At 41.0% G+C, this 19,815-nt stretch overlaps 1 protein-coding gene and 1 pseudogene across 1 annotated transcript in view; both read left to right on the top strand.

The window, feature by feature from the left end:
* ADAM12 (ADAM metallopeptidase domain 12) overlaps positions 1–17,593 on the top strand; it is a 359,573-nt gene extending 341,980 nt beyond the window's left edge. The window contains exons 20-23 of the mRNA XM_060241431.1: positions 1,555–1,663; positions 2,290–2,472; positions 13,718–13,848; positions 14,642–17,593. Coding sequence (XP_060097414.1) covers positions 1,555–1,663; positions 2,290–2,472; positions 13,718–13,848; positions 14,642–14,702 — 484 coding nt within the window. The 3' untranslated portion in view covers positions 14,703–17,593. The remainder of the gene's footprint in view (positions 1–1,554; positions 1,664–2,289; positions 2,473–13,717; positions 13,849–14,641) is intronic.
* Positions 2,635–9,170, top strand: LOC132573429 (large ribosomal subunit protein bL9m-like; annotated as a pseudogene).
* Positions 17,594–19,815: the final 2,222 nt, after the last annotated feature.

A 19,815-nucleotide genomic window follows, 5' to 3' on the forward strand; every position in this document is an offset into this window, starting at 1 on the left:
ATGTTATGGGTATGTCTGATTATTGTGCCATTTTGGTTAGAAATTAATAGACAAATCAATTTTACATTAGAATGCTAAGTGGAACTCAGTGGAATGGCAGCCACTGAGAGATGACCACAGATGGTGGAGGGCTGTGGCACTTGATCCCAACCATGGCTTGAGCTGCTAGTTGGCCACCCAAGTTTGTGGGGAAGAGGAGGGGCTTCTCCCTCAGCCTTTTGGTCCACAAATAAATGGTGCCGTTTATTCAATAAGTAAAGAGACTGTAACCTAAAGCTGTACTTTACAACATAACTTGTTTCATTTTGAAGGAAAGACCAGAAAAAGGAGTATAGGCTGCTCTGATTCTCTCTCCAAGCCACCTATGGGTGGTATAATGAGGGGGATGTCACTCTGTTGCAGGAGCTCAGCTGTCACCAACAGGGAGGTGATCAGTATTGTCCCTGGATCACTTATGGCCAGGTGTGATAGCTGGGGTTCCTTTTTAACCTCCTTTTCCCTTTTCCAGCAGCTGTGGCCAATTTTTCAGTTGTGAAGGCTTCTGAGAGAACATCAAAAGTCCTGGTCAAAGGGTTAGAGACAGTTTTGCCACTGTTTCCAGGAGGGAAATACTAACACAGAATTACCTTCTCCCACAGCACCTTGTATCCCACACAGGAAACCTTTTAATAGAGAAGAGGAACATCTGGTGCCTGAAAATAGTCAGTCATTACACTGCAGCACAGAAGTGCATCAGAAGTGCTTCAAGTGCATAACTAAACTCCAAGCTAATGTAGGCTTCAGTCTTTGCTACATAGCCAGCCCACCTTGGGTTGCCAAACTCCAGGTAGTAACTGGAGATCTCCTGTGATTACAACTGATATCCAGGTGATACAGATTAGTTCACTTGGAGAAAATGGCCACTTTGGAAGGTAGACTGCATGGCATTATACCCCACTGAAGTCCCACCCTTCCCCAAACCTCATCCTCCACAGACTCCACCCTCAAAACCTCCAAGGATTTCCCAACCCTAAGCCCACCCTGCACAATAGGTGGGAGCCATTGCTGCATCAGTCCAAGCAACTGAGGCCCACCATCCTGGGGTTTGCCCCAGGAAAAACAGTAAGTACACATGCTTTTATCTGGAACACTTCCAACAGGGAATCAAGACCATGGATCTTCTGTGCAAACATGTCCTAAATGTTTTTTGCTTGTTGTTATATTAATAAGCAATTTTTAAAGCAAAGTTTTAAAAATGTTCTGACCTGCTTTGAAGTACTAGGGTCATCTTTTCTGTACTAATCCACCAAATGAACCGCAATATCCAGAGCTGAGGTCATTGCTGCTTAAACAGCATCTTCATTAAAACAGTCATTTGGGAGTTCTAAAGCAGCATTTCTACAGATTGCAGGAGCTAATTTAACAGACTAATGGTTCCAAACAAAACAATCAGTATTTATTTTTAATCTTGCAAATATATTAGATGGGTTTTACTTTTACTGTTTACTGAAGAAAGGAAAAATGAGCAAGTTTTTAAAGCACTGACCATCTTTAACTTATATTCTTCTGTTGCAGGTCTGTGAATCCAGCACGGCCTTCTAGTACATTTGAGTCCAATCATGGTCATACCACAACTCTCAATAAAAATCTAGTCAAAAAGCCACAAAATTTAAACACACCTAAGGTGGGTCTATCAAAGCGCTACTGATCAAATCTAAGCTATGTTTCCCACATTTTTAAAGCTTATATGGGGTATTATGAAATTATAGAGTATTACAGTTATGAGTGGAACAGAAGCAAAACTACCTAGGTTCAAAAATGTGTGCCGACTTCCAAATTCTAGACAGATAGAGATTTCCAGTGGTGAAAAAGAAATGAATGCATTTTGTCTCTGAATTTTAGCCAGCCTTCTCAGTGTGGAACAATGCTATTCAAACATCCAAGGATCAGTGTGGAGTAAGCTTCTGGAAGCTGTTAATTGGTTGTTCTTTGGTTTCAGAAAAGGTGAAGTGAAAATGGGCATATAAAAAAGGAAGCTCCAAGCCCATTCAAAACAATCTCAAAAGCAATAATATTTATGTCCATAAGATATAAAGATCTGTCAGAGAAGCAGCGTACGAACACAACTTAGCAATGAAGTTAAATATTTTAGCTTGCATGGATTTCAATGAGAAAACTGAAAGTCATGTTTAGTGTACTCTCTGTTTCCCTTTCTCATTGAAATTAGTGGGACTTGGAAACGTTTAATTTTGTCCAGTTCATGTCTATGTTTTTAAGCTGCTAACTAAGCTTTGATCTATGTGTCTACAGAGGAATGATTCACAAAGATTGCTGCGGTATCAGAGAGGTGACATTAGTGACCCTATGAAGGCACAGGATATACCACGGTCCAACCCACCAGAACGTATCTTGCCACCTCTTTGTGACCTATCCTGTAAGCAGTCTGTGCCCACAAAGATGCTACCAGACAACCCTTTCCCCAGGCATAAAGAGGTAGGTACTTTTCAAGATGCCATAAATCCATGGCATGGTGAGACTGTAAACTTTTCAAGGGTAACACGTGGAGGTTGTCTGCACTAGGTCACAGACAGCAGTGTGTTTATTTCTTTCTCATAGTAGGTCCAAACTAGACATTACATGTGGCATGAGCCACGTATGGATGTTGGTCCTGACACTGTAATACCAAAGAACTGTGTAGATCACTGAAAAATCACTAAATTGCTCTGTTGGGCTCCAGAGACTATGACAGAGAGAAGAAGATTCTGACTTCAGTACTGTTCTATTTTTGCCAACAGAAATGTCTGTGAGTGGTTATTTGTCCCCTTTTTTTAAAGTATGCCTTTAGTCCAGGGGTGTCAAATGTCTGGCCCACGGGTCAGAACTAGCCCATCCAGGGTTTCAATCAGGCCTGTGAGGCTCTTTTCTATCACCCCCTCCTGTCCTCACTCTTTGAAGTTCCGAGGCTGCTGAAGTTCCCAGCTCCTTTTTACTGGTCTTTGCAGGAAGCAATTCTGGGCTTGCAGAACTGCAAAGAAAATGCAGAATGATGATAGATTTAACATAAAATCTTATAGGTTCTAATTGTGACTATTTTTTTGAAAAAGTTAACAAATGCTAGCATGAAAACTTTATAATGGTGCTAATGAAGTTACTTGTATTCTGTTAATGTCTCATATTCAAATGTTTTATGTAAATTGATTGAGTGAGCTGGTTGTTGACTGTAATAATAAATTTGAACTTTGAACTTAGTGAAGGAAATATATTCCATAGTAGATGAAATTGATAAGATAGGATAACAATGTTAAGAAAGTAAGAGAATATTAGAATATATATAAAGGCTTTAACAGGAAGCTATCTTGGACCTTTGATGAGAAAAATATTTTTATAGGAAATTTTTGACAGGCAAAAATACAACCCACAGGGAAATAGTTAAGTATCCCCATCTTCTATATGAACTTTTCATCCTGCTGTTTCCTTGAGGTTTTTTTTTAAAAAAAAAAAACTAAGAGAAAATATAACCACGGAATATCATGTGTACTTTAACCTTCTGTCTCTGGAACTCATTGGCAGAGGATATATAGGTCCAGCAATTAAACAGATGTTTTAAAAATGCATATGGAAGTAGACATACTGTGATCTCTTAGTGCTTCTGTTGTATTTCAGATTCAGTCTGCAGGAATTTGACATTCATAGGACCGTTTATAATACCCAATGCATTAAAAAAATTCTGATTTGTAAATTTATAAGTAACAAGAGCTAATGTTATTTAACATACCCTTTCCCTGATTACATGTCAAAATATGGTACATTTATACAGCCCTCCTAGTTACTGTTCTAAAGTTGAAGGAATAAATCTATCTGATCTATAAATACTTTACACTCTCAGGAGAAACTGGGTCAGAGAACAAGCTTTGCTGGCACAGAGAACTTCAGCAGTTGTGCAAAACAGTGGCTTTAAGGCTGGCAACTCACATCAGCAAAAAGATGGATTTTTTTTTTTTGCTTCTGTTTCAATATATTGCCATAATTTTATAAGCATAGCCACATTGCACATCCCTTGGAGCCTCAGTAGAAGCAGGACTATTGGTTTTGCTCCCAGTGTAATGTTCCCTGGTGCTACACTTTGTTTTCATAAGAGTGTATGGAACCCATTAAATTACTTATATAAGAGATGGGAAAATGTAGCAGAAATAGCCTCAGGCTGAACAAGCTGAACAGGAAACAGTTGGTTGACACAGGGCATGAAGTTTAGTCAGGTTGGTTGGCTCAAGCCATCTGAGGGAGTCTCATTCCTTAGGCCACATGGATTGACCTAATGGGGATCATGGCTGGCTGGAGTGGGGCTGGTTAGCATGCCCAGGAAGTAGACAGAAGGAGGAGAGCCAGTTTGGTGTAGTGGTTAAGTGCACGTACTCTTATCTGGGAGAACCGGGTTTGATTCCCCACTCCTCCACTTGCACCTGCTAGCATGGCCTTGGGTCAGCCATAGCTCTGGCAGAGGCTGTCCTTGAAAGGGCAGCTGCTGTGAGAGTCGTCTCCAGCCCCACCCACCTCACAGGGTGTCTGGGAGAAAGGTAAAGGAGATTGTGAGCCGCTCTGAGACTCTTCGGAGTGGAGGGTGGGATATAAATCCAATATCTTCTTTAAGGGGAGGCAGGCAGCTCAAGAGTGGTCCACATGCTTGATGGGTGCTGAAGGGAGTGACTAGATAGTATCTGAGGGAAGGGCAAAGCCATGAGAGAACTAGAAGTCTCCCTGCCTGGGGAAATAATCTCTTTAAGCCATGTGTGTGCTTCAGTTATGAGGTTTTGCAGCTCTCCCAGTGGTCTTAGTGACAACATATTCATATGCCCAAAGAAAGTAAAAAACGCCCGTTTGCCTCAAGTTCTCTTTCTTGGTTACACTTGTGTAAAGCTTGCAAATTTTAATGGGTGTTAAGTGTGTGGTTCAGAGTTAAGGGATAGCTGCAGCCTTTTGACCCTTATACCTCATTTCTTGCCCTTCCCAACCCTAGAATTTTGCCACACCATACCTACTACCTGCATTGCTTCTACCCACCCCCCACTACTACTCATTCTCTGTCCCTGTTTGCTCTACTTTTAACCAGTTTTCCCTCACTCTTATTAGTGTGGGGAACACAGTGGCTTGGAGTCTGTCATAAATTGCAAGTAACAGAAGATGAGGAGAAAATTTTCACCAGTGCAGTTCACCAGTTCACCCTGTGATGTTTCTGAGGGTCATCTGTCCCTAAGGAGCAGCACCTTGGGCTGCAGCAGGAGGGGGAGTCGAAGAGTGTGCCTGCCAACTTAGCTTTTCATTTTTCTCTCCTTCCCTACCCCTGGCAGTCTTTCCCTGGGAAAAGTTTGATAGATTTGTTCATTGGCTACCAGCACAGGGCCGAGCCAGTTGCATAATGGCCTTCACCTCTGGCCTTCACCCAGTTGTGCAATGGCTGCCAGTGGCAGGGCAAGCCAGGCCTAGTTACTTGGGTTGCCAATTCCCAGGTGGGGGCAGGGGATCCCCCAATTTGGAGACCCTCCTCCCGCTTCAGGGTCGTCAGAAAGCAGGGGGAGGGGAAGGAAATGTCTGCTGGGAACTCTATTATTCCCTATGGAGATCTATTCCCATAGAAAATCATGGAGAATTGATCCGCGGGTATCTGGGGCTCTGGGGGGACTGTTCTTTGGGGTAGAGGCACCAAATTTTCAGTATAGCTTCTAGTGCCTCTCCCCAAAATACCCCCCAAGTTTCAAAATGATTGGACCAGGGGGTCCAATTCTCTGAGCCCCAAAAGAAGGTGCCCCTATCCTTCATTATTTCCTATGGAAGGAAGGAATTGAAAAGGTGTGCCGTCCCTTTAAATGTGATGGCCAGAACTCCCTTTGGAGTTCAATTATGCTTGTCACAGCCTTGATCTTGGCTCCACCCCTAATATCTCCTGGCTCCACCCCCAAAGTCCCCAGATATTTCTTGAATTGAACTTGGCAACCCTATTAGTTACATGGTAAAAAGTTACATTGGAAAAAGTCCAGAAAAGGGCAACTAGAATGATTAAAGGGTTGGAACACTTTCCCTATGAAGAAAGGTTAAAACACTTGGGGCTCTTTAGCTTGGAGAAACGTCAACTGCGGGGTGACATGATAGAGGTTTACAAGATAATGCATGGGATAGAGAAAGTAGAGAAAGAAGTACTTTTCTCCCTTTCTCACAATGCAAGAACTCATGGGCATTCGATAAAATTGCTGAGCGGTCAGGTTAAAACGGATAAAAGGAAGTACTTCTTCACCCAAAGGGTGATTAACATGTGGGATTCACTGCCACAGGAGGTGGTGGCGGTTACAAGCATAGCCAACTTCAAGAGGGGGTTAGATAAAAATATGGAGCAGAGGTTTATCAGTGGCTATTAGCCACAGTGTGTGTGTATATATATATACATATATAATTTTTGGGGGGGCCACTGTGTGACACAGCGTGTTGGACTGGATGGGCCATTGGCCTGATCCAACATGGCTTCTCTTATGTTCTTATGGTAGAGTTGCCAATCCCCAGGTGGGGGCAGGGGATCCCCTGGTTTGGAGACCCTCCTCCTGCTTCAGGGTCATCAGAAAGCAAGGGGGGAAATGTTTGCTGGGCACTCCATTATTCCCTATGGAGACAATTCCCACAGAGTATAATGGCGAATTGATCCACAGGTATCTGGGGCTCGCGGGGGGGGGGGGCATTTGCAGCATAGCATCCAGTGCCTCTCCTCAAAATTCTATCCAGGTTTCAAAAAGATTGGACCAGGGGTCCAATTCTATGAGCCCCAAAAGAAGGTGCCCCTATCCTTCATTATTTCCAATGGAGGGAAGGCATTTAAAAGGTGTGCAGTCCCTTTAAATGGGATGGCCAGAACTCCCTTTGGAGTTCAATTATGCTTGTCAAAACCTTGCTTCTGGCTCCACCCCCAATGTTTCCTGGCTCCATCTCCAAAGTCCCCAGATATTTCTTGAATTGGACTTGGCAACCCTATTATATGGTGACAGTTGCTACCACTGGGCTAAGTGGTGTAGTAGCTGCTGCTTCCTGGCCTGCTCACTTCTCTCCCTTTCAGCCACTAACCAGCCTACTTTCATCTGTGCCCCTCTATTCAGCTTTCCTTTCTTCCATACTCCTGGCAATCTCTATCCAGGAAAAAATGTAGCTAGGCTGTGTGATAGCTAGGTTCAGACTTGGCCACACAATGGCTACTGAGCCCAGTCATGCAGTGGGCACTAGTGGGCCAGGCTGGGTTGAATTGTGCAGTGGCTGCACCTGCCAGGCCAGGACAAATTGTGTGGGTAGCCAGTTTCTGGTGGCTACCACTGGATCTGTCCCAGTTGAATTGTCCTCTACAGGGGATATGACAGTAGAGGAGGGGTGGGATTTTTCCTGGGCTGGCTCCCCCACCCTTGCTTTCTTTACAAAATCCAAGGCTTGGAAAGCTCAGAAATATTGTTATAGTTGCCCAGCAACTCATAACAGTCAGAATTCAGTGGGTATTCTTTTCTTAAAGGTACATTCATGGTTTCTATTATTCTGTTTCTGTTATTTGCAGGCATTGATTCTATTATTTTGGTGAGTTTTAATCCCCCTGTTGTTATTTTTAGATGTCAGATTTTTCTTTCAGGTTCATAGGGAAGTCTGCTTGGTATGTTCCTAGTTCGATTTTGTGGCCATGTCAATCATATCCTCTATGTCAGGGGTGGCCAAACTGTGACTTGGGAGCCAAATGTGACTATGCCACACATATTGTGTGGCTCTTGAAGCCCCATCACCCTGTTGTCCAGCTTGGAGAAGGCATTTGTCTCTTCAAATCACTTTTCCAAGAATGCATTTAAAGTTAAAGTTGCTTTCTTCTGTTTACTCTCCTCCTCCCCATCTATTTCCTTCCTTCCTCCCTCCTCTCAAACATCTGACGTTCATGTCTTGCGGCTCTCAAACACCTGACATTTATTCTATGCGGCTCTTACATTAAGCAAGTTTGGTCAGCCCTGCTCTATGGCATGGTTTGTAAATAGATATTTTGACAAGTGGGGACTCTCAAGGACTTGCAGGCTGGGCTGCCAAGACAGGGGGGACTTAGGGGACAAAATTTGGAGTTCATCATCATACTGCGTTCATGGAATGCATTTTTAAAAATTCTGATGCAGTTTTGACTGCGACCACTAGGGGTGCAGGGAAGACAAAGAGCAATAAAAGTGCTCAAAATTCTGCTGCCTTGGACCTTTTATCAAGTTTCCTAGCAGGCTGAGGGAAACTGCTTGCTGATCAGATCCCATTCAACCCACCAGCCAAGCCAGCACTGGAGAAAAGCTAGACCAGCCAGGACAAACTAAAGTCCTTGCCAGGATGAAGCCTCCTAACAAGGTCATTATCTCTATCAGACTATGGCTTGTTTTTTCCCTTAGTTACACCCAGCTTCTTTCTTCAGGTTTGTAGCCAGAACTTGCAAAAGGGCAGCCCTGTTAGTATGTGTTAGCAAAATATAAAAATCTCCCATTGTCTTTTCCTATGTTTCTCTAACTCTTTCCCACACTTTCCTCTTCCTTCATTTTGGTCTGTTCCTTTCATGATCTGCCATTCATCTATTCCCACTTCTGATTTCTCTCTCTGCAAAATGGCTTACATCAGTCTCTGCTCTTCCATTTTATCCTCACAAAAAACCCTTTGAGGTGCAGGACACCAAGCACAGCCCTAAGCAGCCAATGGAGCTCATTCTCATGGATTTGCTAGAGGGTCTGGGAGCCCGTGGCAATCTCATTCTCATGGACAAGCTGTATGGCCACAACAAGCTCCTTGCAAAAAACCTGGCCATTTGCCTGTCTCCTGAAAACAAGATGTTTGAGGAGGAAATGAAGCTACTTCAGGAAGGGAAGCTGGCAATAACCCATATGTTCAGTGGCATAAAGACTGTACCATTCCTCCAAATCTGCCACCTCACTGTGAGGATGAAGAACAATGTAAAGTGGGAACTGACCCCTGAGATTATAGCCCACATTTCCTCAAAAACGTCATATACTGTGAAACTGCCAGATGAGCCCATTACCCAGTGTGGTGAATACTGGTGTGAAGTCACAGTCAACGGCCTGGACACCATCTGAGTCCCCATGTTGGTGGTGAAATTCATGCTGTCCAAGATGAAATGCTACAAGCACTGGCTGGCCAAGTAAGAGGCCCTGCATGCATCTGCCACCTCTCTGTGATACCGGATACCCTCTTCAGCCACAAGGAGGTTCATGGATGGGGAAACTCTTGAGCACAGAAATGCTCTGCTCAAAGCCATCGTTTTTCACAACTCCTGGAGTGGAGCCCGTCATCTCCGGGAATCTGGACAGCAAGCCTAGAACATTTGTGGAGGCATTGGAAGGTAGTGGGGAGTGTTCGGAGGGCAGCATGTGTGAGTGAAGGGGTGAGACTCCCTTCTCTCTGCTGAGTGAATTTTCCTCTCTTGGGTGGGATTATCAGGGTAGCTCTGGATAAGGTCATTAAACCAGTTCAAATCTTTCCTAAAGAAAAGGAGAAATCTAGAGCAGTTGCGAATCATAATAAAACATTTCTGCCACCCCCCCACCACCAAAAAAAGACCCCAAAACCCCTGTGAGGTAGGTTAGGTTATGTGATGGGTCCAAGGTCACCCAACAAGCTTCCATGGCAGAGTAGGGATTTTAACCTGGGTTTCCAGATCCTAGTCTAGGCTTGCCAGCCCCCAGGTCCCAGTGGGGGATCCCTCAGTTTTGCAGACTCCTCCCCACCACTACCCACCCCAACAGCCACAATGTACCTTTTGATCTTCAGAAGCCTGCAAACTGTTTGTATTTTTGAATGTGTGTGTGCCTTTAAATCTCAGCAAAACTCAAGCTGTTGGGGGGGGGGGAGCAGGCAGGGCCACATGGCTCTTAAATGGAGGAAAGCTCCACCCCCTAGACCTCTTTCTTCTTATTTACTTTCATTTCCTGTGTTAGTCTGACAAGTTGGCTGAAATACAGCAGATTGTTACATTCAGCAACTCCTGTGAGTAAAGTGATCTATACCATTGCCCCAAGGAGATCACAAAAATGTGGGCTTGCAAACTGTTTATTTTGGCTGCTCTGTGTGTGTGTGTGTTCACTTTCATTTTGTAGAAGTGCAGCTGGAGGAGGAAATGAAGACTGTATTTAGGGGAACTGCACCACTGTATTTCTATTTATTTTATTTTAAGGAATGGGAAAGTCTCCAGGCTCCACCCCAAAGTCCCCAGATATTTCCTGAGATGGACCTGGCAACCCTATCCTAGTCCAACACTTTAACCACTACACATTTAGCTTCCTTTACAAATAGTATATTGGGAGGTGGTGTCTGGAGATAACGTGGTCCAAGATATTCCAATTCCTTTCATCTTGGGCCCTAGAATTCCCATGATCATCCTGAAGCTGGTGGCCAATTTTGAGACTCCTAGTTTTATTTTCTGATGAGTTATGCCTGCCACAAATTGTGTGTGTTTTTAAGATTTCAGACTTTTCTCCAATCCTGGGACTTTCTTCAGGTTTGTAGCAAAATTTGCCCTGGTCTGTCCCTATCTCCATTTTGCTGCTCTTTCAACCATATTCTCTGTGCCATGGTTTGGAAACAGATATATTGATACTAGCTAAAAATGTCAAGTTTAGTAGGACAGACCAGGGGTGGCCATCGGTAGCTCTCCAGATGTTTTTTGCCTACAACTCCCATCAGCCCCAGCCATTGGCCATGCTGGCTGGGGCTGATGGGAGTTGTAGGCAAAAAACATCTGGAGAGCTACCGCTGGCCACCCATGGGATAGAGAGAAAGAAAATTGAAAACTACCAGCTCAACTACTTGTGGTCATTAAATGGCAGGATGGTGGTTTTTTCCCTATAGAATTGAGTGATGATGTTGCCATACACAGAAAGGGCAGTCTAACTGAAACACAGTAGTTGATAGCCATTCATCATAGGGAAGAAGGACGTGTATTCAGGGGACATCATTGGAATGGCAGCTGACCCTCCCCTCCAGGTCAAATGATTCCCAAATAAACATTTCCCAGATAAAAGGCTTTGTCCTAAACTTGATCCTATAGATTTTTCTCTTGAAGATTGTACTTGCTAATTTTTGACTTCTGTCAGCAGTCCAAATTATGTAACATTGTCATGCCAAACAGCTTGCAGAAGGACACAGTTCACATTTTTCAGGCCTGCAGGCAAGCACCACCAAACCTCTGTCAAGCTAGAAGTGTAATTTCCATATAATTGCCAAGTGATTCAATAATGCTGGGTTTCAGGTTATATTTTTGCCATTTTCATTTTCAGAAAAGCTGTACTAACTGAAAAAATAACCCAAATTACAGTGATGCAATAAAACTGAGCGCAATTCCCCTTACAACAAAACATACCAAAAGATTTTTTAAAGGATCTGGTATGCTGGAAGCTACTAAAAAAAACATAATTTATAACCGGTATGATATTTCAGTAATATTTCTTCTCCATGTGTTTCAGCTTCAGTCTTGCTTGTAATGTTTGCTTGAAGGAATGATGTAGAGGCTGAACATTCTTCTCTCTCTTGACATCTAGTCAATTTGAAGCTGCTTTACTGATTTGCATTTTACTAGTAGCCCTTCCTCTTTAGGGGGCATTCCAGACATTTCATGTTACCTGTAGCTATTCTCTTAAAATTAACTCATTCTGAATAGCCCATACATAGCAAGCAATTAGAGTTTTCCCTGCCAGTTCTTCATGGGTCATCATCATTAGCACCTGATATTACAATGTTAATGTTAATTTTAGTCACTGGACCATTTGCTAAATCAGAATGCTGTTTTTCTTATAATGCAATATCTTTAAATTCCCCTCACCTGTTTTTGTCAGTGGCACGCAAAACAGCATTGATATCATTGATACATCATAGTGAAAGCTGAAAAGAGCTCAAAATTCAGCTGGGCATCAGTTCTGACATATAACAAATTACAGGATGAAAAGCCCAATAGAAAAGTCTAATGTGTTTGTACAATGATTTTTTCAGACCTAGAAACTAAGAACTTAAATTTCATACCATACAAAATTCTATTTTTAAAGGTCTTTTTTAAAATAAATAAGGCTTCTTGGACTGCTTAGACTTCTAGTCATTAATGAGGGCAGTTTGGGGACTCGGTGGCATTCACATGGCTTATTATGGCCAGGGGAGTATAGGCTGGAAGGAACCACATTGTGGCCTTGATTAAAAATAGCTCAGAAAAAGTGGTGTGCGTGGTTTGGTGTTTCTTTCTTGTCTCCACTCTTCTCAGTATTATAGTAATAAAGACCTATCTGGGTAGCCGTGTTGGTTTGAAGCAACAGAACAAAGTTAGAGCCCAGCAGCACCTTGAAGACCAGCAGAGTTTTATTCAAGGTGTGAGCTTTCGTGTGCACACACACTTCATCAGACAGAATAGAATGAGACTTACCAGTCCATAATATAAGGCAAAGGTCAAGCAGCAAATTGGTATGCAAACATACAATATAATGAAATGTTTTAACAGATGCAAACAAGAATAACAAGGTAAGTTTATAAAGGCATCAAAGTGTATGTGCACACGAAAGCTCACATCCTGAATAAAACGTTGTTGGTCTCTAAGGAGCCGCTGGACTTTTATAGTAACAAAGTTACTGCAGAACTGGCTAGAAAAAAAGCCTAGCTATTACAAGGTAGACTTTTGTTGGACTGATTCAGACTTACAACCAAAACAGAAAGCTTGTAACTTTTTACAGTTTTTGACAGGAACAGCACACAGACTTTACACCACAGAGCAGATAGTATTGCCCCTTTATAACTGTTTTTGACAGGAGCAGCACCCAAACCCGACCTATCTTCAAAATACCTAAAGTCCCTAACAGACTCCCTGCCTAACCAGGAAACCTCCTGACCCCAAACCCAGCAACACTCAACTGTCAGTTGGTCAGCAGTTAACTATCAGACGCCTCTTTTTTCTTCCTTTTCAACAAAACACACCAAATCTGTCATTTGAAAGAAACTGGCTGAGGCTCCTAGAGGGTGGAACTTGAATTCGTCCATCACAGTTTGCCATGACTTTCTTGTGATAGCAATCGTCTTCATTTGTAATTTGCAAGAGAAAAAAGATGAGAAAGATCTGTAGTTGAAATGGTTGTTTGAAAAGCCCAGATGCCAGGTGGACTTTAAAACAAGCTTCATCTTTTTTATCTCTGCTCACAGCGTGTTAACTAGCAATGGTGTTGTGTTTTCCCCTCTTCAAAAGAGCAAATCCACATTGTTAAATCACACTAGTGGTTTGCTTAGAGATGATTGTGGGCCCCCTTCAGAGTGAGTAAATTATGCACCTGTTCAATTTTTGTGAAACCCTACATAGCTTCCCTCTTTGAATGACCCTTGGGCATGTTCCTATCTTTTAATTTTGTACTTTCCTTTGTCACCAATAGGACTAATAGAGTGGGCACAAAATTTGAGTTATTATTGAAGCACAAGTTTTAGAATCAAAAGATGTAGCTACACTTTTTGGCTGAACTACAAATGTCATAAGCTATAAATGTAAACTACAAAATGCTCTGAGATTATTACTGTTATTACTCCTTTGTACAATGCTTTTCTCTCTACAAAATGCCTTACAATTATCTCACTTATTGCAAGACTTTATATCAGAACAAAATGTTATAAAATTAATGGTATAAGATTAATTTTATTATACAAATTCTGTTATCTTGGTATCACATTGCAGGGATCTTGCAAGCCAAATCCTCCTCAAAAACCTTTGCCAGCTGATCCACAGAACAAAGCCACTCGGCTGAACAGTGTTTCCAGAACAGTGCTTGGGCTTCCAAAACCTGTGCCTCTGATTGCTCCAGTCAGGTTAGTTTGGTCATCCAGCTGTATGCTTCAAAAATGCTTCTTTGGAACATTGTGAAATAGAGCTGGCTTCGTCAGTGGAAGGGTGTTGCTTCTTTCCCACAATGATAACATTCATCTAACTATGAATGAATATTCAGGCAAGGCCATTGGGCCAGCATGCACCCCTAGATATGGATTTCTTCTGACCCCTACCTCAAAAGATCCAGAACCAACCCCAGATCCTGTGAAAACATGGTTCTGTTAGCATAAGTAGGCTAATAAACTGTGATCTCTGTATGCATCAGATATTTTCCTCACATATATATCACCCCATTCCTCTGAAAAGGTAAAGGCAATGTGTATAATCCCTCCCCCTATTTTATCTTATTGTTGTATGTAGGTTAGGCTAAGCAACAGTGACTAAACAAGTTTCAGTGGTGTGTTAGCTTTAGGAACTTGAATCAGCCTTTTGGTGCTCATCCATATCAGTGTCTTAAGCCAAAGCCATCCTAAGGGCAAGAAGATTCTTGTTGTATCAGACCAACCAAAATCTTTATTAAATCCTAAAAAAATAATGTCACTATCTGATTTATCTTTAAACATTTTTATTTCTGTATAGTAAACACAAGTTCAAGCAAAGATAAATAGGCACCATTCTGCCAGAATCAGTGGACCTAAATGTCCCTTTTCCATACAACCACCCCTTCCAGCAGAAAGTTAATTCTGTGGTTTCTGAGATAGTTCAATTAATGTTTTTAATTAATGTTAATATTGTTTGGAAATATTCTCTTAACCTCCTTTTCCCCCCCTCTAGGCCTGCACCTAAACATCCACTTCCTGTGCCGAGATCCTGCAATGCTGCCTATAGGAAATGACAGAGCATAATTTCTATCCTGAAAAGTGAAGACATAAATTTGCACTATTTTCAATTCTCGTTGGAGATCAATATTTTTATATCAATAGGTAGAATTTTTAATGTTCAACCCCCATTATTTTTAAAAACTCTGAGCTACTGCCTTTGGTGCTATTGTTGTGTGAAGGTGGTCTGCGTCCTTGCTCAGGTACTTGTAAATTATTAATTTATATTGAATATTTATTACAGTGCAGAGCACTGTAGTAGATATTGTTTCACCATAGCTGGGTTTTCCTTGGAAGGAAGCCATTTTTGTGATTTATAAGCAACCTTGAACCATCCATTTTAGATTTCTCAATAGGCTGTACAGATGCCTCAAAGTTTGTTTAGTTTGAATCTGTTATTTACAGTATTCTGATTAGGGCTGCAATGAAAATTTGCTGAAATCAAGAGACTGCTGGAATTTCAAAAGTTAATGGCTGATATTTTGATTCTGGAATCCAAAGGCAAGATATGAATTTATGAAGAACTTTGGTGGAATCTGAAGTAAACCTGTTCAGATTATTTAAAGTCTAATATGTGTGACTTTGATAACAGGCGTTGTCTAGAAAGATACATTTCTGAGTTTAGGGACTACAGCATATGTAATGCTTTGTGCATTAAATTCAGATACTACAGTCTGGAATCAGATAACGCTTCTTCAGCAATATATAGTGTACATTTTATCGTTGCTTGCTGAAAATAAGTGATAACCGGTCAAATCTTGTGCAATAGCAAAGTGCCTAGGAATGGGTATTAGGGTTTCTTCACCAGCAAAATACTACAATAGGCAACCATACTTAAGTCCAGCATATATGATGTTTCAGGAAAGCACAGTTCCTCCAACATGGTACAGTGGTGACTAATAGGTCATTTGTTCTGCACTACCAGAAGTCTAGAAGAGGTGGAGCTATTAGAAACATCATAAAGGAATGTCAGAGCCATAGAAGCCATTTATCAATCTCAACAAGGGCTCAAAAATGGGACCAAGGTGGCCCTATTTTCCTTGCAGCGATAGTGGAGTAACCGTGACAGTAGAAGCCCAAGGTGCTACAAGTCCATATTTTCCTTGACTGCTTCATAAAGCAGTAACTACTGCATTTGCTTCTATGTGATTTGTCAGCCTACATTTAAGCAGTGGTTACACTGGAACTATATAACCTGTTGTGAAATGTGGGGATAAGCAACAACTGCTTTGAGGGAAATACCGCAAAATGTAATGCATGTAAAAGCCTTCAGGTGCCTCTATGTACCATCTACCTCTATCATCAATTACTAGAATGATGATTATAACAGGAAAGTATTGAATGAGTTTTGAGGCTTGAATGTTGTTGTTAGGTCGCACAGTCGAGTCTGACACTTTGCAACCCCGTGGACCAAGTCACGACAGGCCCTCCTGTCTTCCACCATCCTCCAAAGTCCACTCAAGTTCATATTAGTTACATCAGTAATGCTGTCCAGCCACCTCATCTTTTGCCGTCCCTCTTCTTTTGCCTTCTGTCTTTCCCAGCATCCAGTGAGTGCTGCCTTCTCATTTGGTGAATAAAGTATTTGAGCTTCAGCTTCAGTATCTGAGGCTTCAATGCTAAACCCTAAATACTCATTTTAACTGGAAACCCAGTCTTGACTACCTTGTTTCTTATGTATGCCATTGGAGACCACTGCAAATTCCACAGTCAGTGTAATAGGATTCATTTCAGTTCTAGCATTTTTTTTCTTATGAATAAGTCCTCGGTTTTAAAGTCTGGTGATCTCATTGGTTTTTTGTAAACAAAGGTTCAAATAGAGTACACTCAAACAAGCCATCTTTTCCCCATATGGTAAAACCCACCAATTTCTGTGTTACCAGATTTCAGTATACTGTAACCATTAAAAAAAAATCCTGGCTGTTCAATACTAGTTGGAAGATTGAACTTCAAGAAAATGCATACATTTTCAACATATTTATTTTAACCTCATTTTTTTAGACATAGTACATAATTTTTGTGTTAATGCAGAATGTCAGGGTTTTTTGTGTTTGGGTAAGCTACCTTCAATCAGGGCATCAGAAGGTACTAGTCCAGGGGTGGCCAGACTGTGACTTAGGAGCCACATGTGGCTCCTTCACACATATAGTGTGGCTCTTGAAGCCCCCACTGACCTGTTGGCCAGCTTGGAGTAGGCATTTATCTCTTTCAATCATTTCTCCAAATCAAGTTTGCCAGCAGCTTGGAGAATGCATGTAAAGTTAAAGTTGCTTTCTTTCTACCTCTCTCTCCCCATCTATTTCCTTCCTTTCCTTCCTCTGTCTTGCAGCTCTCGAACATCTGACATTTATTCTATTTGGCTCTTATGTTGAGCAAGTTTGGCCACCCCTCTGCTAGTCTTTCCTGTACTGTGATGAAGATATGGCCATACTGATTATGAGGTTATTTCCATAGATCAACCAACACAGATGTCATTCAACAGCCAGTTTTCTCAGGCATAAAATAAGTAAACTGAGGTAAAGGTGTTTGCCTAAGCTTGAAGAGATGACACTTCTTATAAAGAAATGATAGATAATCCCAGCCGTACTCCTATTAGTCGATCCCTATCATGACACGTCTGCTGATTTTATGTTATCAGAACAGCCCCTTTGTTGGGCCAGTTTCATGCAAAGCAATCTGAAGTGCTGAAAAACCAATCTTATATTTACTAAAGCTATCAGTCTTCAGAAGAGACAGAATGTTTCACTTCTCAGTTTATTTTTAAAGCTGTATTTTACAAGTAATAATAGTAGCAATGTCTTCCATGGAACAAGTGTGCTGTTGTTCTACATCTTCTTTCCTCCTATGGATTTTTCAATATTTATTTCTGAGCACATCCAGAATTTAAAGAAATAAAAGAAAAATGCCCATATCTAGCAGTTAGTTAATTAATCTCTGTATTGTGTGGTCAACTAATATTTTCAGTGATACGGTCAGTTAAATCAGTTATTACAACTTGTATAAATACTCAGTTAACAGCATTCCTTTATCATCCAGGATGTGATGTCAAAGGATACTTTTTTTAAAAAAAAAATCCAGTCTTTCAGCAATATGCCCTTTATCCCAACAAGAAAGAGGGTAGTCAAATCTGCTGAATGGCTTTGTACAGTAGCCAAAATAAGAGCAATAATGTCTTCAATAAAACAAAATTATCTACTAACTTTTATTAAGAATAATTTAAATAACACAACTCTGCAATCTTCCTTAGTGGTCCCCCATCCAAGTACTGACTGTACTTAGCTTCCAAGATATGATGAGATCAGGTGACATGGTTCCATTCCACCTCCCTGGAGCAATAAGGATTCCTTATTTGAAACAAATACAGGTACTCGAGTGAACTTGTTTGTTTACTTGGCAGAGACTGGATTTTGTGAGGAGTAAGAGAAGATAATTCACTATAGCACTTGCATTCATATGTCCTTATTCACATGCCAGAGGGGGCATGAAGCATAGAGAAGCACATTGTTATAAGAAATGTCCAGTGTTTGTGCCTGCTAACATCTGCCTTAGCATGATATCTAAAAGTGGCCCTTATGCTCTTCCTTTCATCTCCAGTATCTTTCTGAAAATATTATTTTCATAACTGCTGTAAAGGGGGAGGTAGATTCCCTCCTCTTACCAGTGCTGAACCAATATCCATTGGCAATACAATTGTTTCAGCCCCTGCTAAATATGAATTTGTTCTTTCTTTCCTATCATCACAGTGTTAACAAAGACTGCTCTGTACCAAGCAAAAACTAGACCATGGATCTCTCTGTTTTCTTCTATACAGTGTGCTAATGCCCATAAAGTCACTGATCTGTGTTTCTTCAGGCAAGTGGACAGAATTTGAAGACCTTTGGTTTTTCCCCAATAATTTAGCTTTCCTAATTACTGTCCTCTGTATCTAGGCAACCGTAGCAGTCATGCTTATGAATAAACCAAATAAATATATCCACATGACAACCAAAACCAATAAAGCAGAAGAGAATTCTCTTTGGAGGAAAAAAATCAGCTGTTAAAAGTTTGCATATGTTACTATGTAATTACCTATGTGTTAATTTATACGGCATTCTGGAAAATGTTAATGTAATATTTATGCTAAATGATAGTGATACTCAGGTTCTTTAAAGACTGGATTTGGCATTTCAGTTGAAATGAAAGGCAGGTGCTGTTTAAATTACCTTTCATGCATCTTGAGTACTTTCCTGTTTTTCTTAAAGGCATCTTGTTGCCTTCATTCTCCTCAGGATTTCATTCTCTTGGACTGCCTTTAAACGGGAAAACCTGACATGCTTCTTATCAAACTAGCTATCACATTTTATGTAATTTAGCACTGCCTAACAAAGATGCCAGCCTTGGTAAATTCCTTTGTTTCTTGTGGTAATAACACACATTTAATCTCCTGTTAACTTGCTTCTGGTTTCTAATTGTAAGAAAGCCGAAGCAATAAAGTAATACTATTTTAGATCTGTAATGTTCTTTCAAGAAATAGCCTGAACATTTCCTATTGCCTCATCTCATCAGGCTCTTTAGTCTTATGATAGCCTTGAGAATGAGATGTGAAGGTCCCCTGTTCATGTGTCAGTCTTCACTGGATTCCATGTCATGAGCCATGCATAGAAAAGAGGCCAGATTAGTGTTGATCAGAGACATATCACACTGCATATCTGCCCATGTTGGCACCTCACACTGCAGTGGAAGATTCACAATTCCATTCCATTTTCCTGTACAAACAAGGGAGGGTATCTTTATTTACTGCTTGTTTCCATTTACTGCCCATAGGTCCCTAGATAATACACCTTGTTGTGTAACTGTTCTTGGATATGGGCAATTGATTCTAATGTTGTTATACATATTAAAACTGGTGTTTATTCAACACTTTAAACAATCTCTATGTTTAAACAAGCATATAAGATAAACCATTCCATCAAAATATATGTTCAAAACCATTGCTCATGGAAAAAACACAGAAAGGAAAAAAAATCACAAATATTTCCAAAGAATAGAGAGCAACAAATTATCAATAAATTTAAAAACTCAACTCATTCTAGATTATGATAGAAATCTATCAACCATTTCAGTTTTAAACCTGGGCAACTAAAGCTGAGC

This window comes from Heteronotia binoei, chromosome 6 (genome assembly GCF_032191835.1).
Source record: "Heteronotia binoei isolate CCM8104 ecotype False Entrance Well chromosome 6, APGP_CSIRO_Hbin_v1, whole genome shotgun sequence".
Taxonomy (NCBI): domain Eukaryota; kingdom Metazoa; phylum Chordata; class Lepidosauria; order Squamata; family Gekkonidae; genus Heteronotia; species Heteronotia binoei.